At 39.2% G+C, this 26,650-nt stretch overlaps 1 protein-coding gene across 11 annotated transcripts in view; it reads left to right on the top strand.

Annotated features, from left to right (window-relative positions):
• The window catches only part of ppip5k1a (diphosphoinositol pentakisphosphate kinase 1a), a 33,876-nt gene extending 7,567 nt beyond the window's left edge, over nucleotides 1-26,309 (top strand). For 2 of the 11 annotated variants that reach the window (XM_047815593.1, XM_047815594.1), the window contains 27 exons: nucleotides 948-1,102; nucleotides 1,863-1,964; nucleotides 2,387-2,548; nucleotides 2,652-2,773; nucleotides 3,840-3,941; nucleotides 4,101-4,187; nucleotides 4,291-4,366; nucleotides 4,516-4,625; nucleotides 7,323-7,408; nucleotides 7,495-7,623; nucleotides 10,027-10,148; nucleotides 10,225-10,407; nucleotides 10,958-11,099; nucleotides 11,529-11,752; nucleotides 11,885-12,012; nucleotides 12,147-12,261; nucleotides 12,351-12,458; nucleotides 14,234-14,347; nucleotides 14,519-14,659; nucleotides 15,116-15,209; nucleotides 15,983-16,108; nucleotides 17,687-17,749; nucleotides 20,650-20,829; nucleotides 22,580-22,717; nucleotides 22,799-22,912; nucleotides 23,593-24,143; nucleotides 24,675-26,309. In XM_047815593.1, coding sequence (XP_047671549.1) covers nucleotides 948-1,102; nucleotides 1,863-1,964; nucleotides 2,387-2,548; nucleotides 2,652-2,773; nucleotides 3,840-3,941; nucleotides 4,101-4,187; nucleotides 4,291-4,366; nucleotides 4,516-4,625; nucleotides 7,323-7,408; nucleotides 7,495-7,623; nucleotides 10,027-10,148; nucleotides 10,225-10,407; nucleotides 10,958-11,099; nucleotides 11,529-11,752; nucleotides 11,885-12,012; nucleotides 12,147-12,261; nucleotides 12,351-12,458; nucleotides 14,234-14,347; nucleotides 14,519-14,659; nucleotides 15,116-15,209; nucleotides 15,983-16,108; nucleotides 17,687-17,749; nucleotides 20,650-20,829; nucleotides 22,580-22,717; nucleotides 22,799-22,912; nucleotides 23,593-24,143; nucleotides 24,675-24,761 — 3,761 coding nt within the window. In that variant the 3' untranslated portion in view covers nucleotides 24,762-26,309. Of the gene's footprint in view, nucleotides 1-947; nucleotides 1,103-1,862; nucleotides 1,965-2,386; nucleotides 2,549-2,651; nucleotides 2,774-3,839; nucleotides 3,942-4,100; nucleotides 4,188-4,290; nucleotides 4,367-4,515; nucleotides 4,626-7,322; nucleotides 7,409-7,494; nucleotides 7,624-10,026; nucleotides 10,149-10,224; nucleotides 10,408-10,957; nucleotides 11,100-11,528; nucleotides 11,753-11,884; nucleotides 12,013-12,146; nucleotides 12,262-12,350; nucleotides 12,459-14,233; nucleotides 14,348-14,518; nucleotides 14,660-15,115; nucleotides 15,210-15,982; nucleotides 16,109-17,686; nucleotides 17,750-20,649; nucleotides 20,830-21,047; nucleotides 21,447-22,579; nucleotides 22,718-22,798; nucleotides 22,913-23,592; nucleotides 24,144-24,674 lie in introns of those variants that run through there. The other 9 variants (XM_047815595.1, XM_047815597.1, XM_027137036.2 and 6 more) reach the window with 9 other exon arrangements.
• Nucleotides 26,310-26,650: the final 341 nt, after the last annotated feature.

Here is a 26,650-nt window from a genome sequence, read left to right as displayed (position 1 = left end):
ATGTGTAAGAACATGTCAAAAGCCATGGACCATAACTTCACTCAGCTTATGACATTTGTCTACAAACATACATTCGAGACTGAAGTGTTAGCAACTTTTCATTCTTTCCCAAGTAAGGGATGTCTCATACACACTCCTCTTCATGTCTCATACACACTCTTACTGTTCCAAACACACTCCTCATGTCTCATACACACTCCTCTGCTAGGCAAAGGCATATCAAAAGTGTATCAAAAGGCATAATGAAATGCAATGCCCAATTTGTGTGTGTGTGTGTGTCTGTGGTGTGTGGGTGTGTGTTTTGGGTGCGTGTGTTAGTGGACATTTTATGTGTGCATTTTTGTGTCTGTATGTATGTTCATTGTGCTGAAAAGGGCAAAAGTGTGACCTATTGCCCCACTAAATGTGGCCGGGTCAAGGACTTGCAATTTTACTTGCAAAGTTCATAATTTGGAAGAATCCTGGTAAATTTCAGGCAAATATGTGGAAGGAAACCCAAGTTATGATATTAAACTTTCCAGATGAGTCAAATAGACCCCAGGTCTGCACAAGGGTTGTATAAATATGATATGTACTATGGCAATGACAAACCTTAGCACAAATTTTTTTTATATAAATTAAACTATTAAAAAGACTATTTTGTATAGATAGGCCGTGAAAGTTTCCGTCACAGACATAAGTTTGGCCTGCCTTGGATCTGAGCTACTCTGAGTGAACAAATGCAAATGAGCCAGGCCTCACAGGTGATGGGGGCATTTGCACAACAAAAGCAGGGTTGAAGAACTGTGAAAATCTCAACAGGGGGGAATCACACCTCGAGACCTGCACCAGAAAATAAAAAATCCAGTAAATCTAATGTTAACAAAATGCCTGAATAATCGAATAGGTTTCAATCCCTGACTAAAAAAGTTGTGCAGAACATGAACGCAGTGTTTCTTTTCTTTTAGAGTGTAACCTGGTTGAAGGGGAGGACCACGTGGAGGTGAACGGTGAGATCTTCCCCAAACCCTTTGTAGAGAAGCCAGTCTCAGCAGAAGATCACAATGTGTATATCTACTATCCGACCTCAGCTGGTGGAGGCAGCCAGCGCCTCTTCAGGAAGGTTTGTTTTTGTACCAATCCCCAGTCCACTCCCAAATGTTTAACTCCATAGAGTTAGAGTAATAGGCACCAGGAGAATATCGCTTATTCAGAAACGGAGCCGTCTTTACTTTGTCTGAAGCTATGAAATCCAGAAGAACAGGCTGATAGGTGGATGTTCCAGACCCGCTCCTTCACCGCCACCTATTATGTCACATGTTGTTCCTTTTGAAATGTTTTATCAAATAGAATCGCCCTAATATTATTGAAAGTTGATCAAGTGTATTACCAAGTCTAATTCTTTTTACATCGTAATGCACATTACATTTTATTGCTAGTTATTGGTAAGCCCAGCTGAGAGCGATATATCCTCCATAGTTTTTTTTTCTCCTCAAATCTTTGATATTAAGCACTACGCTCTTTGTGCTATGAACAAAGCAAATGTGAACATTTGCTTTGATTCACTTTAATGAAATATACTTTAATGAAGGATGTACCATAGATTAGATTGTTTGCCTCACACCTCCTAGTAGGGTCAGCAGTACAGAAAATTGTTGGATGGATGCTTTAATGTCATAATATTAAGAAACTTAGCCTTCATGAGAATCAGTAGTTCGGAGCTCTGTAATGCAAAACTAGTAGATTTCAGCAAAGAAGAAAAGCCCAGTGGTCATTTCACCAGTCATCTGAAGTAAAGCTATTAGAAATAATAATTTTCTACATTCTACAATCTACATTTAAAGAGGAAAAGTTGTGGAATATGATTAGGATTCCTTCTGCAGATCGGGAGCCGGAGCAGTGTCTATTCCCCTGAGAGCAGCGTCAGAAAGACCGGCTCCTACATCTATGAAGAATTCATGCCTACAGATGGAACGGATGTGAAGGTAATGTTCAACAAATTCATTGAAAACTATTTTAATTCATAAATAAGACAAAAGCAAAAAACAGGGATTCCTTTTAACTATTAAAAAACCTCCACTTCCTTATTTTATGAGGGCATTCACCTATTTACATATTCAACTCGGTATAATATTTTATTGTTAATTAGAGCCACAGAGTTTAGTGTTCTTGAAATTTTCACTTCAATTTTGTTAAAATAGTACAACTACAGGAACTAAATAAATAAAATAATTTTGATTATGATGGATAGGGATTACTATTATTATTACAAATTATTAAAAAAATTGCTGAAGCCTTTTCTATACTTCACCTGCATGTGGGAGTCCCAGGACCTTTAAACTTTGGAGCATTTGATAATATACTTTTGGTAAGATTATTTATAAATGTGTGTGTTTGCATCTCTCAGGTGTATACAGTAGGGCCTGATTATGCTCATGCTGAGGCTCGCAAGTCTCCTGCCCTGGATGGCAAAGTTGAACGAGACAGTGAAGGAAAAGAAGTACGCTATCCTGTTATGCTCACTGCTATGGAAAAACTGGTGGCTCGCAAAGTGTGTCTGGCTTTCAAGGTCAGACACTTTACTTTTTCTTTACTCATTCTAAAGTCCTCTGTGCTCTGGTTGCAGAATATAAACACGGAATAAAAATCGTATCTGATTAAAATTTCTGCAGCAAACAGTGTGTGGGTTTGACCTGCTCCGGGCCAACGGACACTCGTACGTGTGTGACGTCAACGGCTTCAGCTTTGTGAAGAATTCTATGAAATATTATGACGATTGTGCCAAGATACTTGGGTGAGCCTGTGTTTTCTCATTCGTGTTGATATTTCAGTTGTGATTATACACAGGACTCACAGTATAATGTGATAAGGAAATATGTATTAGTTGCAACCTCACATCTCCAGGATTCCTAGTTTGATCCTGAGCATCGTTTGCTGCATGTTCTTTCTGTGTACTTATAAGTTTTCTCTTGTTATCTGGAGAAAAACATGTTAGGAGATCAAACTGAGTGTGTAATTGAGTATTTGATGATCTGGCATCTCATCCTGTGTGTGTTCCAGTATTTCTGGAATAAGCACAGTATCCATATTGGCCCTGACCAGCATGAAGCTGTTACTAAAGATGCATTAAGGAACATACCATTACATTTTATTTTATATTTTGTAAAACTATAAGAGCACACACAATATTTTCCAGCTGCTTGTAAATTATTTGCACTGCAATATGTTCAAAGGCCTACATCCTAGAGGCCAGGCATGATAAATAAAAATAACTAAAGAGCTATGTTCTTAGAAATACTGCTTCATAATAAATGATCACTTAGACAATAAAATGTAATTTAATACGCTGTCACCACATTCTGGTTTAATATCTATATAATATATATTAAATCTGTACTTCATTCATTCTTGTACAGTTAATACGTTGGAGGAAATTGGAAAACCTGGTGGAAACTCACACAGACACTGAGAGAACATAGAGCTGTGAGGTGGCAACACTGCCCACACTGCCAACTTGGTGCCACCTGCCAGTTTAGGAGAGCTTCGTTTTTTTTCTCAGTGGATAACATCACTAAACTGCAATATTATATTTCAACAAACATAGAGCTCGTACAGAAATCAGCATGTGTTCCATGTAACTATCAAATTTCATAATGGTGACCTGCACTGAAATTCAAGTCCGCAGCAGTTAGCCTACTATCCTGAACCAGCCATGTGAAAAATACTTTTACTTAAAGTGAATTTAAGCTTCGTTATTCACTTCCTAGCTGAAAAGCTTCCAACCCCATGGTATGCATGATATGTTTCCCACTAGTGTAAGAGAGGTTAGTGAGAGTTTTTGTTGTGTTCTTTGTCCATAGGAACATTGTGATGAGGGAGCTGGCTCCCCAGTTCCATATTCCCTGGTCAATTCCCACTGAGGCAGAGGACATTCCCATAGTCCCTACCACATCCGGCACCATGTGAGTCCATCATGTTGATTTTTGCTCAGAATTCATTTCCTTTTTCAATGTTTTTTCTTCATTGAATAAACCCTTTCCAGATGCCTACTCTTATAATTTGTGGATTATACACATGGAAATGGTTTGGTATAATGATTGAAGCATCTCTGATTTACGTAGGATGGAGCTGCGTTGCGTGATCGCGGTGATCCGCCATGGAGACCGAACACCAAAACAGAAGATGAAAATGGAAGTCAGAAATCCCATGTGAGAACCCATGAGTCACTGTTAGTGAAACCCTGTAAGATCCATAGAGACACACATGCTGAGGGATTTGTCCTTGTGCTTGTTTGTTTGTTTTTTCCCCCAGGTTTTTTGAGCTGTTTGAAAAGTATGGTGGTTACAAAACCGGCAAGCTAAAGCTTAAGAAACCCAAACAGCTGCAGGTATCAGGCAGCATTTACTTAATTAAAACACTCACTGGTGTATATATTTTCACATATAAACGATATACCGTATAGAGACTAGAAAAGACATCTGTTTCTTTTTTTTTTTTTTAAATCCTGCTGTTCTTAGTTACTGTTTTCCCCTTCAGGAAGTGCTGGACATCAGCAGGCTGTTGCTATCAGATCTGGGGCAGCACAGTGACTGTGAGATCGAGGAGAAGAAGTCAAAACTGGAGCAGCTTAAGACTGTTCTGGAAATGTGAGTGAGAAACTGTTTAGAATTGGGCCACTTAAATAGAAACATTCAGTCTCGCTGAAGAATACCTTCCAATACCTCGCTGAAGTGTTTTTATAAAATCTTTTACCTTATGCCACTAGAGAGCAAGTAAATGGCAGTTGTATAAATATTTACATACAGTGAGGCATGTAATATGAGGTAGATTCATACTAGTATTCATAATATTTTGGAACAATTTTTGAATTTTTTACATTTATGTTCAATTTTATTTAAAAAAAAAAAACCTTTTGCCTGTTTTATATACTTGAGCCAGAGTGATGATTTAGGTGTAGTTGTGAAAGCCACACCACAGTCCGTCAGAGAGGGTCGGATATAGCAGCTGTTGACGCAGCACAAATAAATCTTCTTACTAACAGGAGGAACTTAGCCTGGATGTTTTTTATGATATAGTCAGTCTGCAACTTGTTCAAGGCCTTAATGTAAGTTTCAGGGAGTTCAAACATTTAATTGAATTCTTACATGGTTAAAATCTATGAATTAATGAATAAAAATGTCCTATTTAGAAAACATCACAAAATTGTAAGCTATAATATAATAGTGAAGTTGTTTCAATTATAAAATAACTGACAGATCTTTTGCTAGTTGGCATCGACTACTGAAATGATTGTTATTTTTAAGTCAAGTCAAGAAACTCTTATTGTCAGTTCAACACTATATAGCTGTTGCAGTACACAGTGAAATAAGACAATGTTTTTTTCCAGGATCATGATGCTACATATAACAAAGACAGAGCTAAGGACTTAGTAAATAGTCCTAGATACATAAAGTGCATCTGTGCAACCTGGTGCAAACAGTGCAGGACAAGACAGACAAGACAGTGCAGGACAAAAGACAGTGCAAGCAAACAATACAAGACATTACACAAAAGATAATACACAAAAACAGCACCGACCAGTGTAAATACTGTATGTTCAAACAATATTACATGTGCAGAAATACTGGAATGAACACATTAGTATTATAGCAGCAGTCACATGAGGTAATGTAAAGTACTGTGCAAAACAGCAATCGACTGAAATGTGAGACAGCATGTGCAAAGAGCAAAAACAGTGCGCAAAACAGCATGTAAACAGTTTGATATGATGGTGCTGTAGACATGGATGTAAAATTGGAAAAAGTGTTGATTGTGCGTGTGTGTGTGTGTGTGTATGTGTGTGTGTGTGTGTATATTGTGCTTGGTATAGTTAGGTTTAGTTATTGAGGAGTCTGATATCTTGTGGAAAGAAACTGTTACACAGTCTGGTCGTGAGGGCCCGAATGCTTCTGTACTCTTTTTCCAGATGGCTCTAGGGTGAAGAGTGTGTGTGAGGGGTGTGTGGGGTCAATCACAATGCTGTTGGCCTTGCGGATGCAGTGTGTAGTGTAAATGTCCATGATAGCAGGTAGAGAGACTCCAATGATCTTCTCAGCTGTCCTCACTATCTGCTGCAGGGTCTTGTGATCCGAGACGGTGCAGTTCCCAAACCAGACAGTGATGCAGCTGCTCAGAATGCTCTCAATGGTCCCTCTGTAAAACATTTGGGGGAATTGGGGAGGGAGATCAGCTTTTCTCAGCCTTCGTAAAATTAGAGACGCTGCTGGGCTTTCCTGGTGATGGAGCTGGTGTTGAGGTGAAGTTCTCCGCTAGATGAACACCAAGAAATTTAGTACTCTTGACGATCTCTACAGGTGATGTGTCGATGTTCAGCGGAGAGTGGTCACTCTGTGCTCTCCGGAAGTAAACAACCAGCTCTTTGGTTTTATCAACATTCAGGGAAAGGTTGTTGGCTCTATACCAGGCAGTTAGCTGTTGCACCTTCTCTCTATATGCTGACTCGTCGTTCTTGCTGATGAAACCCACCACGGTCGTGTCATCGGCGAACTGGCTGATATGGTTCGATCTGTGCATTGCTGCACAGTCGTGAGTCAGCAAGGTGAAGAGCAGTGGACTGAGTACACAGCCCTGAGGGGCTCCAGTGCTCAGAGTGGTGGTGCTGGAGATGTTGTTCCTGATCCGGACTGACTGAGGTCTCCCAGTTAGGAGGTCCAGGCTCCAGTTGCAGAGGGAGGTGTTTAGTCCCAGCAGGCTCAGCTTCCCAATCAGGTGCTGAAAAATGATTGTATTGAATGCTGAACAAAAGTCTATAAACAGCATTTGAACGCAAGTGTCTTTATTGTCCAGGTGGGTGAGGGCCAAATGAAGGGCCGTGGCAATGTCATTGTCCGTGGATTGGTTTGGACGATATGCAAACTGTAGTGGGTCCAGTGAGGGTGTTAACTGGGACTTGATGTGCCTCATGATGAGATTCTCGAAGCACTTTGTTACAATGGGTGTGAGTGCGGTGGGATGATAGTCAATGAGGCAGGACACTGTAGACTTTTTTGGTACAGGGAAAATGGTGGGTGTCTTGAGGCTGTAGGCAAGGATATTTATTTATTCTGGATATTTGGCATTCATTTCACAGAAATTCACAGATTCCCAACAAAAAATATTCACACAGACAATTATTTTTTTAATAATTCTACAGGCTAGGTGTTTGTGGCAATGTGTTTTGGCTGCCTTTTTTCACGTTTTTTTTTTTTTTAGTGTCAAAAAAGATGTACAGGTGAGATTGTGTCTGGACTTCCTAACCCATCTTGTGTCTGTTTTTTTCACCTCCACTAATCTTATGTATGTAGGTATGGCCATTTCTCTGGGATAAACAGGAAAGTGCAGCTGACTTACCTTCCCCATGGACAGCCCAAGACTTCCAGTGAGGAGGAAGGTACAGGAGAACCCAACTTTTTCACCTTTTTTTGCATTCCTAAATTGATTACTGTGACATTATGCTTTTGGTGTTCGTCTTACCAGCAGACACGCGGAATGAAGGTTCGTCCTTGCTGCTGGTGTTAAAGTGGGGAGGGGAGTTAACTCCAGCGGGACGCGTACAGGCAGAGGAGCTGGGTCGAGCCTTCCGCTGCATGTACCCTGGGGGACAAGGTACACCTTTCTTTCAGCTTTTCTTTTTCTTTTTTTCATGCAGGTCTGTTTTATCTCTACATTTCCTTTTTTATGACCTTTCTCTTTCTTTCTTTCTTTCTTCCTTTCTTTCTTTCTTTCTTCCTTTCTTCCTTTCTTTCTTTCTTCCTTTCTTTCTTTCTTTCTTTCTTCTTTTTTCTCTTTCTGTTGCTCCCTTTTTTCCCCATTTTGGGCTAACATTACATTAATTATCATGTTTTTCACACAGCATAATTATAGGCATAATGATGCTGTTAATATTCATGTGCATTTTTCTAATCCTACTCATATTCATTCATTCATTCATTTTCTACCGCTTTTATCCGAACTACCTTGGGTCACGGGGAGCCTGTGCCTGTCTCAGGCGTCATCGGGCATCAAGGCAGGATACATCCTGGACGGAGTGCCAACCCATCGCAGGGCACACACACACTCTCAATCACTCACGCAATCACATACTACGGGCAATTTTTCCAGAGATGCCAATCAACCTACCATGCATGTCTTTGGACCGGGGGAGGAAACCGGAGTACCCGGAGGAAACCCCCGAGGCACGGGGAGAACATGCAAACTCCACACACACAAGGCGGAGGCGGGAATCGAACCCCCAACCCTGGAGGTGTGAGGCGAACATGCTAACCACTAAGCCACCGTGCCCCCATCCTACTCATATCACACATAATAATAAAAAATGTAATCTTCAATTCCATTTAATTTGTTTAGCAGCTTTACAGGAATATATAAATTCAGGATATAAACGATAAATTATAAATTGACATTTATTCCTAATGAGAAAGCCAGAAGTCAGTGTACCAAGGGAAAAACTCCATAAAAAGTTTGTAAAAATTGTTTTTAGTTTATTAGTGTATTTGCTTGTAAAATATACCTTATGAAATACCACTTTTGGGGATTTCTAAAACTTTAAATCCAGTACATAGATGTAATAAAATTAAGTTATATTTTCTGTTTATTTATTCTTTTTTTACTATTCACTTTGTATCTCTGGATTGTTAGACAGTAGGCACAGGTCTGTAGGATGTGAAGCCCCTCTGGCTATGGTAAGAAGGGCTTGGAGCACTTTGGACCCTGGAATGATTAACCAGTCTGCTGCAATGTTCCCTGTATTTCCTTATTAAACCATCTAACATCTCCATTTACTGTCAATTTACTGAGCAGTAATTTATTTACTAAAGTGCACATCAATGCAATGTCTTTGGCATTATTTAAAGGTGCCCTTCACACAAAACCGTTTTTACTTGTATTTTTTGCTACGTGTTAGGTCCATATGTGTTTGTGTTGTGTTGGGAATGTGAAAATGAACTGCTACCTCCCCTGTCAGTTCTAGCCACTTAAAAGAAATAAGGTGAGAAATCAGGTCAGTTAGAAAAGCTGCTCAGAGTGATGTAGAAATGATGGAGCTCATTACTATTCATGAGCTCTCCCACTTGAGACCGTGCCCACAGAATTCCTGTAGCTCAGTGAGTTTCCTATACAGCAAGGATGGCTGAACGTCAATATACCTGAAGAAGCCATTTAAACAAAGTTCCTCTCTCCTAGGCTACTTATTGCACTGGGTGAATGAATAGTCATGCTCTCATGTCCTAGCGGTTAGCCAATCTGAGCCAAGCAGCATAGCTCATTGAATATTAATGAGAACTGGCTCAAATCGAGCTGAGTCTTCCTGCAGGCTTTCTATACCACACTAGAATGGCTTGAAACAAGGTAACCAAGGCATTTTTTCCAGTGTCCATGGTAAACGTCAGACATTACCACAAAAGTAATGAAATACATGTGGCAGGGCATCTTTTTTTAAAAAAAAGAAGTTTTCTAAAGGAAGTATTCACCCCGTTTATCGATCTAAATTAGGACTAGTATTTAGTTTTCGAGAGCTCATTCTAAATCTGCTAATCTGGATATGCCTGTGCTCATTTTAAACCCATACTATAGAGGAACTAGTGCATACAGCTTATTTTTTAATATTACATATGATGTGAATTGGTTCTTCGGTATTGATTAAATATTAAACAGTGCGGATTAAAAGATTTTCACTTGCTTGTTCTGGCATAAAATATTATCCTGTAGTAAGAAACTGGCATTAAAATACAAAATCTTTAATGTCCAAATATTTCTTTTTATCATGGGTAGTAATACTGACCTAATATTCAGTAAAGTTTCTACATATTTACTTGTAGCTGTTCTTATCGTGTGAGTTAACATCTCTGTGCAGAAGCCATTTTCACTCTTCTTGTGTTTATAATCTGGGATGAGTTTGTGTAATAAATCCTTTTGTGGTCTAGGTGATATAGTAATGCATGTATATTTTCTGTTTGTAGCGGTCTTACCAGCCGATAAAGTCTGATATGTTTTTGTGTGTGCCGTGCGTAGGGGATTATGCTGGCTTTCCTGGCTGCGGCCTACTTCGACTCCACAGCACCTACCGCCATGATCTGAAGATCTATGCCTCAGATGAAGGCAGGGTTCAGATGACTGCAGCTGCCTTTGCTAAGGTAGTAACCTGCAATTCGGGTAAAGCAACTTGTGTGTTCTGTCTGCAGAACTAATTTTTTATAACATGCCTGGCAGGGGTTGTTGGCGCTGGAAGGAGAGCTGACACCAATTTTGGTACAGATGGTGAAGAGTGCTAACATGAATGGCCTGCTGGATAATGACCTAGACTCACTGAGCAGCTGTCAGCAACGTGTCAAAGCCAGGCTTCACGAGATCATGCAAAAAGATGAAGACTTCACTGAAGAAGATTTTGACCAGGTGAAACCTTTTTCGTCATCTGCAATATGCTCTGGTTTGGAGCTGTCTGTTTGCCATGCCAGATTATCAGTGTGTTAAAAAGCATTTATTTACATAGCTTTTGCATGTTTTCAAGTGTTATAGATAAAATGCTGATTGTAGTATTGTTGTATGGAATAAATGTAAGGAATAAAACCCATCAGGATGTGCTGTTAAAAATAATAATAATAATAAACACGGCTTGATAGATACAGAATCCTTTCTCATGACTCTGTAACTCCATGACGGCAATTAAAAAAGTACTAACACTTCTTCCAAATGAACATCTCAAGCAGAAAGCTTCACCATATTGTTGATTTTACATTTGCCATTATAAGGTAGCTGTTAATTAGATGTTGCTATAAAATGATTGCATATTAGAATGAGCACATTAATTGTCAAAGCTACTATTACAGAAAACAAGCCTCTTCTGTCCAATGGGATTTGAGCATTCAATAGCACTGTGGATTCAATTGATATACAGCGTACACACGTACACTGGTACCCATTATTCTTGATTTTCCCCACACAGCTGGTTCCAACTGGAAGCCCCTCAATGGTGAATTCAATGAAATCTGTTGAAAATCCAGTGACAACATGCAACAAAGTCTACAGCCTCATCCAGAGCCTCATTTCCCAAATCCAAAAAAAACTTGAAGATCCCAAATCTGCAGGTTAGTCACTTCACTGAATACATCGGTGTATTCATTATGACATTATAATATAATATATAATAATTTAACAATTGATATTGCACACTAGTTGTACATGCTTTTAAAATGCTTGATTAATATGGACTCCTATATGGTCTCCTAGATAAAAAAAAAAAATACACTTTCATAGTGATTCATTCATTATTCTTTTGGATGTTAGAAAAGTACATTGTGTTGTGTAAACATTTTTGGTTCAAATAAAATGCAATAATCATATTGTGGACTGTGAAACTGAACAGAGAGTTTCATATTTCATTTAGATATTTATATTCATTTCCACCTTTCAATTCTCAAATAAGTTACAGTTAAAGCAGCCAACAAGCAGAGGCCACAAGCACAGAGAACGTTCTGGATCAGTATTAATGACAAGGGTGTTTTAATTTCCATCAGATCTGCAGTTGTACCACAGCGAGACTTTGGAAATGATGCTGCAGCGCTGGTCTAAACTGGAGAGGGACTTCTTCATGAAGAGTGGACGCTACGACATCAGCAAGATCCCAGATATCTATGACTGTGTGAAGTATGATGTTCAGCACAACAGTTCCCTGGGCCTTCAGGATACCGTGGAACTGTTCAGCCTGTCACGAGCGCTGGCAGATCTTGTCATACCACAGGTAAACCCTTCATAGTCTCTGGTATCATTGCTGCTTCATTTTAAGTTGACAGGAGTTTTTTTTTTTTTTTTTTTTAATGAGCAGGTGTTCAAATAAAAAATCATATGCTCTTTTTGCTTGATGTCTGTTTAGGAATATGGCATTAACAAGTTAGAGAAGTTGGAGATAGCATATGGCTACTGTCTGCCTCTGATCAAGAAGATCCGGCTGGACCTTCAGAGGACTCACGAGGACGAGTCTGTCAACAAGCTCCATCCGCTGTAAGTTTGTTTTCTGCATTTTATGCACAGTTTTGTAGGCACCCTGAAAATTAAATCAAATATAGAAAGGGAAGGTTGTTTTTCTATACTGAGCCATTTACTGTCTGTATTTTCTTTGTGTTCTTTTACCCTAGGTATTCCCGTGGTGTGTTGTCACCAGGCAGGCGTGTACGAACACGACTGTATTTTACCAGTGAGAGTCACGTCCATTCGCTGCTTACCATTTTCCGCTACGGAGGCCTTCTGGATGTAAGTTACCATGTTGTATATCCACTGTGGTTCTTGTAAATCTGATATAGAGCCTGCATGCACTAACATAAGCTTCTGATTTGTTGTAGGAAGACAATGACCAGCAGTGGAAAAGGGCCATGGACTATCTAAGTGCTGTGCCTGAGCTCAACTATATGACCCAGATTGTTATCATGCTGTATGAGGACAACAACAAGGTATTTTCTGGTCTTCCAAGCTACTGAAGAAACTCCACAGACTCGGGGTTATTTTATCTGCTGTTCCAAATTGTGTACGAGTATGTTATGCATGAGTATTTCTTACACAGTGGTTCAAACACGTACACATATGGACAAATTTGTTGGTACCCTTCGGTCAATGAAAGAAAAACTTACAATGGTCACAGAAAAAACTTAAATCTATCAAAATCTAAAAAAAAAAATTCTATGCATGTTAACCAATGAAAGTCAGACATTGCTTTTCAACCATGCTTCCACAGAATTATTTAAAAACAGGCCTAGACAAAAATGATGGTACCCCTAGAAAAGTCTGAAAATAATGTGACCAAAGGGACATGTTAATTCAAGGTGTGTCCACTAATTAGCATTACAAGTGTCTACAATCTTGTAATCAGTCAGTGGGTCTATATATACGGCTCCAGGTAGTCACTGTGTTGTCTGGTGACATGGCGTGTTCCTCACTCAACATGGACCAGAAGAAGTGAAGGAAAGAGTTGTCTCAGGAGATTAAAAAAGAAAATTATAGACAAGCATGATAAAGGTAAAGGCTATAAGACCATCTCCAAGCAGCTAGATGTTCCTGTGACTACAGTTGCACATATTATTCAGAAATTTAAGATCCATGGGACTGTAGCCAACCTCCCTGGACTTAGCCGCAGGAGGAAAATTGATGACAAATCAAAGAGACGGATAATCCGAATGGTAACAAAAGAGCCCAGAAAGACTTCTAAAGAGATCCAAGGTGAACTTCATGCTCAAGGAACATCAGTGTCAGATCGCACCATCTGTCTTTGTTTTAGCCAAAGTGGAATACAAGGGAGATGACCAAGGAGGACACCATTGTTGAAAACAAATCATAAAAAAGCTAGACTGGAATATGCCAAACTACATGTTGACAAGCCACAAAGCTTCTGGGAGAATGTCCTATGGACAGATGAGACAAAAATGGAACTTTTTGCCAAGGCACATCAGCTATATGTTCACAGATGGAAAAATGAAGCATATCAAGAAAAGAACACTGTCCCTACTGTGAAACATGGAGGAGGCTCTGTTATGTTCTGGGGTTGCTTTGCTGCAACTGGCACAGGGGGTCTTGAATCTGTGCAGGGTACAATGAAATCTGAAGACTATCAAGGGATTCTAGAGAGAAATGTGCTGGCCAGTGTCAGAAAGCTTGGTCTCAGTCGTAGGTCATGGGTCTTACAACAGGACAATGACCCAAAGCACAGCTAAAAACACCCAAGAATGGCTAAGAGGAAAACAGTGGACTATTCTAAAGTGGCCTTCTATGAGCCCTGACCTCAATCCTATTGAGCATCTTTTGGAAGCACCTTGCATGGATGAAAAGTAATGTCTGACTTTCATTGGTTAACATTCACATAATTTTTTTTTTTTTTTTTTAGATTTTGTCAGATTAAAGTTTTTTCTGTGACCATTGTGAGTTTTTCTTTCATTGACCGAAGGGTAGCAACAATTTTGTCCACGTGTGTATCTTCTGGCTACTTGGAACTCACTTGTGATATAAGAGCAGTACTTATGATGATTACAAAATATATTTGATTACAGTGCCCCAAAAGCTAAACTGAATGGAACCCCTAGGCTTCTGTTATAGCTGGGGTTTGTTAGAAAATTGTTCTTTTTAATTTAAATATTATTGCCCACATGTGGTAAACAAATAACAGTGTTTATTTGCATAAATAATCCCAATGTTTGTTTTTTACAGTTCTGTTAAAAAGATCTTTATTGTTTTGCAGGACCCCACCTCAGAAGAGCGCTTTCATGTTGAGCTGCATTTCAGCCCTGGGGTTAAAGTGTGTGAAGAGGAGAACACACCGATGGGCTTTGGCTTCCGTCCTGCTTCTTCTGAGGTAAGCTGAGTTACTTTAAATTTGAATATCTTTCTGACAGGTTCTGGTTATGAATCTGTGATCAGGCTCTGTATGTTGAATGATAAGATTTTGGTGTAACAGATTTTATTATTTTGTCTTTGTGTGTGGTTTTGTTTGTCATTGTGTATGGGTGATTATTATTTTCTTTAGAATGACCAAAAGCAGACAGATCCTGGAAGTTTAGAGAACCTTGTGCGGGATGAACCAGATCGAGCATTACCTCTGTCTGAATCTGTAGGCATTCAGCGTCGATCACCACTGATTCAAAACCGCAAGACTAGCTCCATGGAGGTACAATATTCTCAACATCCTCCATACAGTTTTCTTTGCACATCCACTCTCATCTCCGCTTTTTAGACGTACTTCGTAATACAATGCCTGATCACATACTCTTTCTGGCTTCTGCATTGGACTGCATGGATCGAAGCCTCTTAAATCGTATCCTATTTGCGATATTTCCATTTTTAGAGGTTTATGCGATTGACGTGTGAAGTATGTGCTACTGTGAATGACTACATTCTGCTGCAATAAATTCTTTGACATTCTTTGACAGAAACTACATTTTCATAAACTTCAAGTGTGATATTGGAACATGGCAAAAGAAAATGATATAACATGCAAGATTGAGATACAGGACAATTACTGTATGCATATTATATATTGTATATTAATACTATTGGTTATACATTTTGACTCATAAATGACGTAATTAATTCTGAACTATTTTTTTATTTGATTCTTGTCCAGGTCCTCTCAGAGAGTTCATCCTGTAAAGCAGCTAACTATCGCCTTTTCCCCTCATGCTCACGCCAGTCTCCAGAGATGAAGCAGAGTGGATTAGGTTGGTATCATGTGTCTGTTGGTCTCAGTTGTCCCGGCCTCTCTCTCCCTTTCTGTCTAAAGAGTTGTGTCTAGATTAAGCTTCTGACTCACCACCCCTTAACGACCTGTACATTTAGATCAGAAAAGTCATGTCAGTTCACTGAACCGTATACACAGCTAATAGACCACTTTAGTCTGACGTGCTGGGAAATGGCTGTCATTTAATCCTCCATGTAATTGATATGTCATGGGTTCAGCTGTTTTTTTTTCTCATTGGTAGTGTTTTCACATCAAGGTTAGAATAGTGTTAATTGAGGTTTATTAGCTTTGATATAAACAGCTGATTGCAAAAGACATTCACACCTCAGGGCTTTATGTGCTTTATCAGTGCAGTGTTTTAACATTTTAGCCATGAAATGATATAAATTTGTTTATCCTATAGGTTTAAAAATACCATTAAGGGCCTGCCGGACTGATTTAGATATTGACACTGTGTGACATCTAGTATTTTCAACCCAGTTAACAAAATAATAGCATGTAGTGTAGAATGAATAACTGTATGCAAGTATTAGTATGTTTATAAATGATTAATTGTAATGATTATTAATACAAATGATGCCTTCAGGTTCATATTGACTTAATATCGGTGATAGTTTATTAAACCCAACATAAGCCTAACAATTACAGTTTGACTGATGTGGTATTTCACATATGCATTTTGTCTAAATCTGAATAACAGCATGTGTGTGTTGTGATGACTAACTGACATGGTTCTCTAACCCTCCTCTACAGGCTCTCAGTGTGCAGGCCTCTTCAGCACCACTGTTCTTGGGGGGTCTTCTAGTGCCCCCAATCTGCAGGATTATGCCCGCACACATCGCAAAAAAATCTCCTCTGGCAGTTTGACCTATAAAGATGGTATGTGCTTATCCAAGCTGTTCTGATTTTAGCCAAATTTCTGTCCAGATAGAGATTTTTCAGAGATCGCATATTTCAGGGCCCATGCTGAAAGGTTCTTAGAAACAGAAATGTTTCAGCATTTGTAGATCAAGATCAAGTATTTTTGTAGATCATTCAGGTTCATTCATCCATCAATTTTAACACTGTCCTATTTTAATATTGTGTAGCTCAGTTGCCAATCATTTTCTTTCATGTTCTGTGTTTTGTCTTTCCTTCACTCAGCATTGATTTTTTATTTTTTTTTAGCTTCACGCTCTTTGAGTAAGTGGAATATTCCACTCAGTGTCATTAGTCAATTCATCAGTGCAAATTTCGTACCCCATATTGAGAAAAGAACAGAAAATGATTGTGCCCAAACGTACTAGAAGACTCGAATAAAGAATTAGGTTTGGTTAAATATAAATACGACTTATGTGAATAATTAGATTATATGACGATATACCTTACAAGCTAATTTATATCTAACACCGAGCGGTTATATTAAAATATATTATTACCTTGTGTGACACGTTTACTTTAGTATGGGTCTATAGATAAAATTGATGATAATTGTTTGCTCTGTTTACAGCTTTTCTTTTTATACTTTAGACAGAGAGAGTCCTTTATAGAGCAGCAACAATTTTAAAACCCTTCCAGAACATTCCTATATGTGTAGAACATTTTTTGTCCACAAGATGGCAATGTGACATGAGACGCTGTTCTCTCCAGTGCCATTTTTTTAATTGTTTATTTTGCCAGGTTTTAAACATGTTCTAATATTATTCTATAATGTGTGAGTTCATCTGTCCCACTGTGATCATTTAAATGTTAACCTCTGTGCGATGTGGTGTCTGTGTATAAGATCTTTGTCTTCTTGTTTACACTGTAATCTATAACGGTATTCTCTGAAGGTTGTGTGTGTGCGTGTGCGTGTGCGTGTGCGTGTGCGTGTGCGTGTGCGTGTGCGTGTGCGTGTGCGTGTGCGTGTGTGTGTGTGTGTGTGTGTGTGTGTGTGTGTGTGAGAGAAGGTTAAAAATGACCTCAGGCTTGTTCATCATTTTAACAAGTGAGCCATGGGGGGCTCAGGGCTTCACAGGCGACCTTAGACTTCAAATTTTATGACGTGTAAACAGCTAAAATGCTTTAAAGGTGAATGAAGTTTAGCCATGCTAAAAGATCCACAGAATGTTTCTTTTCTTATTTTTCGTCTCTCTAATGTGGGATGGAATTGCTGCAGTCTTTGGATTCGTTTATTTGCACTTATTATATATACATGAATAATAAAATGAAATGGACTGTAGTGTTTAGCTTTTGTGACGAATCCTACAGAACACCGTACTAATAGCTGCTTTTCTTGCTTACCCTCAGTGGCTCTCTAACCGTGTCTTGCTGTAAGATTTACAGTAGCATAGAACCTCTTGGTGAATTCCAGCTCTATTCTTCTCTGTCCTCTGAATGTCTCACACCTTCAGCACTATTTAACCAAGAAAGCTCCCTTATCCTCTACAGGTTCACTACAAAAGATGGTAACATCAGTGACCTTTTTTATTTCCTCAGAGTTGTTGTCTATGCCGGCAGTAAAGCGATTTTCTGTGTCGTTTGCAAAGCATCCGACTAATGGTACGTCTGCTTCTCTTCAAGTATATTTCACCTTTCTCTACCTTCCTTGTCTTGCATGCCTTTGGGAAAAAAAGACTCTTAATCTCTTTAGTGTTTCTTTCAGTTTAACATGGTCACTGTTGTATCCTTTCCATCTCCACGAATTTCTCAGTCTCGGTCCACCCATTCATCTGGACGCACCACTGTCACATTCTGTTTATAACACCATGCATAACAGTGCCACTCTTACCCAATTATCTCAGTGATGATACATTTCTGTTTTATTTCTTTATTTATACAACAGTATGATTGGTTTCTTGAAATATGCTGGAGTGCTGGAGGTGTGTGTGTATGTGTGTGTATGTGTGTATGTGTGTGTGTGTGTGTGTGTGTGTGTGTGTGTGTGTGCGTGTGTGTGCGTGTGTGTGCGTGTGTGTGCGTGTGTGTGCGTGTGTGTGTGTGTGTGTGTGTGTGTGTGTGTGTGTGTGTGTGTGTGTGTGTGTGTGTGTGTGTGCGTGTGCGTGTGTGTGCGTGCGTGCGTGTGCGTGCGTGCGTGTGCGTGCGTGCGTGTGTGTGTGTGTGTGTGTGTGTGTGCGTGTGTGTGTGTGTGTGTGTGTGTGTGTGTGTGTGTGTGACATTAATGAACCCCATGACCTATGCCTATGATCTCATGAACCTTTACCCTATTAGTGCATTTAGTTTCTCACAGATTAAGCTTTATTTTGTCCAGTATGTGTATTAGCCACTGTATAAGCTGAGTTTGAAGTTTGACCTGTATGTCATGTTTTTCACATTGGGTTCTAAATGTGAAAGTTGCGTATCTTTATCTGACGTTTTACAGCCCTGTCCACAGAGTACTCATGATTACAGGTGATTCAGATCACTGTTTATTCAGGTTACTGTTGATTTTGATGTATTAATTAATATCATGCAACTGAATTGATTAATAATGCTGAACAGTTTGGGCTTGGAGTTTATCCGCCTTCCTCTTTTTTATTATTCAAACAATAACCATTTATAAAGACAATGTGAATTCTTAAAACCTTTTTAAAAAGAAAGCTCCGTTATGTTGGCTATATTTGATTATAGACATGGCCAAACGTATAGCTTTTCTGATGGGCGGGTGTGGATTAAATCCTTAACTATGGCTTAATGTATCCATGGCAACAGGCATAAATGGCCGTTCAGGATATCTGTACAATTCTGCTTCTCTTTTGCTCTGATGCAAAATAAAAATGTTAAAAAAAATATCAGTTTTAGTTTGGATAACACATAATATGGAAAAATGGAGGTTTAATATGTGCTATAAGCATATATATATATATATATATATATATATATAAAATCTATTTCCCATGAATTGTCTATATGTAGGTTTTATATACAGTATAATCCCTTATGCTCCCAGCATATTTTGGCTTCATAATGGCATTGTGAATCCAAAATATAGATCAACAATTAAATATTCTATTGGATTGTTGATTTGGGGGAAATAAAATCAGAAAAATCCACTTAGAGAAATGATTTAACAATGTGAATGTGAACAATACGAGTGTGATTCAATGCTGCATTGGATCTTCTATTGCTACAGTACAGGAGCCATACAGTGCTTTGTAATCATAGCACATATTAGGATTTGATTATAGCTGCTGCGTATTACTCTTCCCTTTCGCTCTCACTCGCACCCACACACACACACACACACACGCACCATAAGCCACACACTTCCTCTGAAGTAGGTTGTGATTTTATCTACCCAATACTGTGTAACAGTCCAATAGATATTTAAATTCAGGCCAGAAACGTTGGATTGATGTCAGTTCAGGTTTGAAAGATTTTCTGATTTAATCCTCTAATTCTTTGAATGCATCCTAACTTGCGATATGATTGCAAGACAACTTGTCTTGTATCATGTTTTTGTCTCTGACGACAGTAACAGAAGCTTTCACAAAGGTCAGGATGTGTTTCCTGAATCAGTATAATCTGACCAGCTGATATTCACAGCTTTGACATCAGTACCATATTAAGCTTCTGTGGTGTGTCTGACGGTGTTTTTGTTAGTCTTGCATTTTTGTCTGGTGAAATGTTGGCAGTTAGTTACAAATGAAGACACATACTTTTAGTTTTGTGTCACTTTTCAAGTTCTGCAAATGCTCTGTTCAAATGCTGCACAAGAGCATGGTGGAAAGTTTCAGCCAGGAACATTTATTAAAAGTTAATTTATTAGGGTTATGTCTTGCACTGGCACAGAATTATCCAGCATCTTAATCAAAGTTTATTTATTCACTTTTTCAGGAATTTTCAACCTCTTTAAGCAGACCTTTTCTTTTGTTTTTACTGCTGCATTTGCATTACCCAAGACACTCTTTTAGTACAGCAAGATCAGCAAGGCTGAGCAAGATTACAGAGAAATTAAATCCATTTCCATATTAAATTGGTGTAATATGTTTTTGGTTTCTTAAAACTGAGATATCAGAATACGATGTAAGCAGGGAAAATCTATATTGTCTAAAATCAGATTTTAGACTTTCCCAACCACTATCTGACACACAGGACAAAAACTTTTTGAACAATTATTTCAGGTTGCATTGATTCCTTGTGGTCTGTTCCCATATCGGGTCAATCCAAAGACTCCAGCATACGTCTAATGTCTTTTCCCTCCATATCGAGTCATTCTGCTGGTAAATAAAAGCAGTTGACTCCAACAGACTACATCTCTGTTATATAGTCTGCTTTGTTATGCCTTTAGTGGTTACGGCTCATTATGTGAAGGTTTATGGGGATGAACCTGGCTTCATACCACATGGCCCTTTTTAAATAGATGCAGTTTTAAAACCAGCCCCTCCTCCAGATTTATGTTTTATTATAACCCACTCCCATCCTCCTTCCTGTTCTTCCACGCTCTGCCTCTTCTTCCTCAGAGCTGCTGGAGGGACAGCAGGTAGCCCAGCTGCTCCGGCGCTTCTCCACAGACCCAAATATCCTCCACTCGCTCTTTCTGGACAGCACACTGGCCCACCACCTCCACCAGTGCTACTACCACCTGCGCCTCTTCCGAAACTGGCTAATCTCCGGCCAAGACCCCTTAGAGTACCTATACGGTTAGCTCTGCTGCAACATAACGCGCCCTGGCCTGCCTTGCACAGTGCTGCACTTAAACTAGCGTGTCATAATTGCCCCATCTTTGCATTCCATACTGCTTGTCTTGAGCATGTGTAATGCTTGCTGGTTTTTTGCTGTCGTTTTGCTTATGCAGCAAACAAGTAATGTGTCCTAATACAGTTTTAAAAGCAGCAGTAATTTGTGGTCCTGCTTTCAGACCTGGATGGTGTCATTCTTCTGAGTGTTGACTGTACAAAGTTTGCTGCATGTTGGTGGAGGTGAAACTCAGCTGCACTGAGCGCTTTGCCAGTGTGTGTTTAAATATTTGAGCAGGATCAAATGAGGACCAGGAATTAAACGCTGTATCTCGTACACCTGCCCGACTATACTGACTGAAGTGAAGGTGGGAGACCAATTCACATGGTTCAGGTCTGCAATTATAGAGGCATTTATTCTAATGGGTTAAAGAATTGGTTCAGTTCAATATCCACAGTTCAGACTGTGATTATCTTATACAGCACAGACCAAAAGTTTGGACACACCTTCTCATTCAAAGAGTTTTATTTATTTTCAAGACTATGAAAATTGTAGATTCACACCGAAGGCATCAAAACTATGAATTAACACATGTGGAATTATATATGTACATGACAAAAAAAAGTGTGAAACAACTGAAAATATGTCAAATTCTAGGTCCTTCAAGTCACCTGAAATGGTCTTCCAACAGAGATGCTTAGCACTTGTTAGCTCTTTTGCCTTCACTCTGTGGTCCAGCTCACCCCAAGCCATCTCGATTGGGTTCAGGTCCGGTGACTGTGGAGGCCAGGTCATCTGGCGCAGCACCCCATCACTCTCCTTCACGGTCAAATAGCCCTTACACAGCCTGGAGGTGTGTTTGGGGTCATTGTCCTGTTGAAAAGGTGGTGTGTCCAAACTTTTGGAAGGTGTGTCCAAACTTTTGGTCTGTACTGTATATACTTCTTATTAGATTTGCACTTGAGCTACAGGCTCTTTTTTTTTTTTTCATCAAAAAAACCTTCCATTTTAGCAGGGTTGTATAGACTTCTCATGTTCATTGTACATTTAGGGGTTAGCCAAAATGATCATAACATGCTGCTTGCAAATTATATAATTAGGCCACAAACTAAAATTTTGAGTAAACTTTATTTTCTTGAACAATTTTCTGCCATAATTCTGTCTTAATATTTTATGTAATCTTTAATCTTAGGAAGAGTGATAAAATTGCTGTAAATATTGGTTAATATGGATTATCCCAAGCTGGTCTTTTTTTGTCTGTTTTGATGTATAAATTTATAGAAAAGATTTTGGACTTCCATTATGTGTTTGTGTGATTTGTTTTAACCTTGCTATTAATTCTCACTTTGTTTACTTAAGCGTCTAAATAGACTAAAGGACTCCTAATAGAGTTTATTTTGCCCTTTTGGTTGATTTTGTATCATTCGGTAGCAGCAGTTGCAGCTTCTACTACATGTAGTGAATTTTAATAGATATAACATGCTTGAACGTGTGTGATTAGTTAACACTATCTCTTTTTGAAAGTATTGAAATTAAGTTTTTTTTGTGTGTGTGTTTGTGTGGGGCAGATGTACCTGTGATCCTTGTACTAACCCTATGGGGCGGAATGTAATGGTGTGTGTGCAGTTTATGTTCCTCACACACTGCTGTTTTGTAACTCACACAGACTGCATTATTGGTACACTGTGTTCTCTTGTCTCTACTACTCTGTAGGATTTGAAGGCTGCTCCATGGTGCCCTCTATCTACCCACTAGAGACGCTGCACAACTCGCTCTCACTCAAACAGGTGGACGGGTTCCTGACAGCAGTGTGTGAGAACGCAGGAGATTCACACACCAGAACCACTAGAGGTCGTAGCTAATATCAACACTATAAGCAATATTCACGTAGGTCGGCTCTGTATGTTTAAACTTCTCTGCTGTTCTCTGCAGCTCTCTCAGCTATGTTTGACTCACAGAACCAGCCCTCGGTGGACTCGTATATTCCCCAGAGAGTGCTGTCCTCCTCTGCATCTCTACGCCAACGCTCTGAGCGTCCTCCCTGGTGTGAGTATTGCACCGCTCAAGTCTCTAAAAATTCAAATGCACCCATAGTCTTCTCACAAACAGCTGTTTCTTTTGCACGTAAAGCCCCGGTCATCATTTTCCTCAGTTCAATAATTAATTTTTTGGGTGGACTATTGGCTGAAAAAGAAATGGCAAATAAACACACGCAATGAGTCATGATATTAAAAGAAATATTAGGATAATTATCAAAATACTGAATCCGTTCCTGTTGCATAGTGTGCATTACAGCAGCCATCATAGCCACTGTATACTTTCTTGAAGGTAATAAGACAAAAATGGGATGTTACTTGTCATTCGTATTACTGAAGAAAGTAATATGACTATGAAAAATCAATAGTATAAAGATGAATAAATTAAGATAATATTTTTAATCTACACTTTAAGTGCGTTATATGTTTTTCTGTTAAACCCCCACTCCATTTGGTGTTAAGCAAAGATTTTGAGTTGTTTTACTAGAAAGTAAGGATTTTTTCAAACAAAAATGCATTATGATGTCCATGTCACTTTGTTAGAAGTCTGTTTTTTGTTTTTTTTACTAATTGCAGCATGTGGTCTGTGTTTGTATTGTTAAATGCAGCGTGTGGTTTGTATGTGTTACTGAGGCTTATAGTTTTGATGTATTAGACTCCTCCACATCATTGTGTGTGTTTTCTGTGCAGACAGCAGCGGTCCTTCCAGCACGGTGTCCAGCGCAGGTCCCTCGTCCCCCAACACAGCAGACACTTCTCCTCGTTTCAGCTTCAGTGAGAAAGCAGCTCTTACCCCGCAGAGCAGTGAGGAGATTCACTCGTCCTCCCATGTTGCCAGCCAGCCTGCTCCTCCGCACTCCTGTCTTCCTGAAAGCCCTCCTTCTGACCCACGCTCTGTCAATGACCCCCAACCCCAAAGTCCAGACAGACCTAGTGACCTAATAATGGACAGCACATCATCTTCAGACTCCCCACTTCCAGAGTGCGAACAGGTTGCTGAGGCTTATAGTATCACTGAAGCCAAAACAGACCCCAGTCCTCTCTGTTCTCCTCAAGTTGACCTCAGCATGGCCATGGAGTCCTTCTCTACCCTGCCTGAATCTGTGACCATGTCTGTACCAGGTTCTTTGCCCGTGCTCTTGGAGCTGCGTGAGAGCAGTTCAGAGGCTGGTTCCAGTACACAGACACCCCTGAGCCCTGACGAGCCTGAAGAATTCTTCAACGCCCAGGAGACAGTGGAGGTAGGCTTGACATCAATGCCATTCGAGGCATAAGTTGGTAGAAATGGTTTAAATAAACTGTGTATTCTTCAACATTATGTGGTCGCTTCCATCTCATATTGTCACATTATTGTTTAATCCAATGAGATGCAAAACTATACAGTATATTTCATTTATAGTTAAAATGACCATGCTGCCAGTGTCTGGTGTAAAGACTTAATTCTTATGATATTATGTCAGAGTTTGTTATTAAATTACCTTAAGAGAAAAAAATCTATTTTTCATTGTTATTTTTAATAAAGTCATTTAATCATGTTTAGGTAAGTAGAACTACAATATAATGTATAGTATAAGGGATTTATTTTATTCACCACTCTCTTACAGCCTCATCTACAACTTCTCAGCTGAGAACCAGTCAGTGCCATAGTGGATAAAAAAGCCGACTGAAACTATACTGAGCAGTTAAAAAACTAAAAGTTCAGTGTCCTTTTTTGCTGTGTTGATAATTTCTCTACAGAATAACATCATATTTATGTTTTATGCCATCCTCAGGTGGATGTGTGGAGGAACGGCACACAGAGTCTCTCTCACCCCGGCACTCCGTTAGAGGTCGGCGCTCCACATGCCTCTGAGTCCTGAGGACGACCGGCCTCTCCACACACAGCTTGCATGCTAATCCATGCTTATCCTTTATGGTGCCTGGGTGACTTCATGTTAAGTGCTGTACACCTGCTGAAGGTCCTGGAGGTAAAACGGCTTCCTGCTCAGACATTGTGGAATTAGAGGCTTGCGTTGCCTCCTTTAGCCTTCTACTGAAATCCTGCATGTCATTCGTTTCAGCGTGAAGCCGTATTGCTCCTTTTAGAATTAACCGTACCACAGATTTCCCCGTCAGCTTGGTGTCACATTGAGAACTTGTTTGTGAACCTGCCTGTGGCTTCCTGTTAATGTGGCTATACGTGCAATAGAAACAGACAGCGACCAGGTGATCAACACTTTAAGGTGCACTGAATCCACGCTGTTTGTATTTTTTTGAGCATCTTGCCATTTCATACAGTAAACACTCCTCATTTTTCTATTGGATATTGTTCCCATATTACATCAGCAGCCAGTACTTTATTGATTAATCTGTATTTATACAGTTGGCTGCTATTTCCATACATTTCACAGGCAAATTTACTTATCTTACAGTACTTATATAATACAAAGTGTGGACAAGGACAGGAGATTGATGTTGTAGCCTACTGATGATCTTTTATTTATTTAATCTGCCAAAGCTTTCAACACGACAGTCATAACTTATTAAATTGCAAGGAGCTACATATCTGTGTACGATACATTATACTATATTTATCAGCTAATGCAAAGCATATTTTTAATATAGAAACTTAACAAATGAATAAATTGTCTCATCTTTTATCGATTTTTATATTTTTCTAAAAACATACAGTACCACAGTTTGGATTAAGGGGTAAGTTCTTATCACAGCGAAATTCAGGTTCATTTCCCTCTAGCTTTGTAGCTGTCAGCTCTTAAGGAAAAATAAAAAACAAACAAACAAAACGCTCATTTTCTACCATAGACGCCTGTGCCTGCTTAACTCAGCTGACGTTTCTGACATTTTATTTTGTTATATTTACTGTACAGTACAGAGCTTACCAATGAAACAATATTATTTAATGTCACCCAGTTAATATGCTGCTGCTCACAAGTTTGCACTGTAAACTGTTAGATCGACAAAAGCGGACGAGTAATCGACGTAAAAGGAGGACGAGCGATCGAGTGCGTTTTTTTTTGTTGACTGTAGATGGTGCACATGAATGGTGTGTGTAGAGTTAAATGTCTGACTAGAGCTTTTCTACTTTGACTGACCTGTATGTTTGTCTAATACTACTATTACTATTACACAATAGTATACACTATCAGCTGGGGGGAAAAAAACTTTATTTGCTCTTTTGACATTTCATTGTAATTTTCACAGAGATTATGTATTATAAAGATTATTTAGAAGATTATTTTGAGTTAATTACTGACACATTAAACCATTTTAATTACATTGTGTTGTAATTTAGGTGTAGTGCTGCTGGTGCTGTTTGCAGTCAGTGTAGTCTTTATAAAAAAAAGTGGCATTTTCAGTGTTCTAGTACATGTCCTTAAAACGATCTGAATAAAAGTTGATGTATGCTGCTCTGTGTGTTTTTACTGAGTACTTACTGAGTGTCTTTTTGTATGAAGACTGATGTATAATACTGTGTGGTTGTGTGAAATAATGAGCTTTTTACAGGCTACAACCTGGAAAGACTGGAGTAATAATCTACTAATTCATCCTGTATACTTGCTTTGAATTATCAACTGTGTCAAATCGACCGTGTGATTTCTGTAACGAGGCCGGCAACCTCATCTCAGCGTTCCATCCTGATGCCCCGCTCGCTTCTGGTTAGAGTCTCCTCACTCGGAGGCCGCTCGCTGCTGAGAATAAACCCACACGGACGGTGCGGAAACGTGGGATCGCTATGAAAGGTACTACA

This window comes from Tachysurus fulvidraco, chromosome 1, assembly GCF_022655615.1.
Source record: "Tachysurus fulvidraco isolate hzauxx_2018 chromosome 1, HZAU_PFXX_2.0, whole genome shotgun sequence".
In the NCBI taxonomy this organism is placed as follows: domain Eukaryota; kingdom Metazoa; phylum Chordata; class Actinopteri; order Siluriformes; family Bagridae; genus Tachysurus; species Tachysurus fulvidraco.
This window is presented reverse-complemented; position numbering and strand designations above follow the sequence as displayed.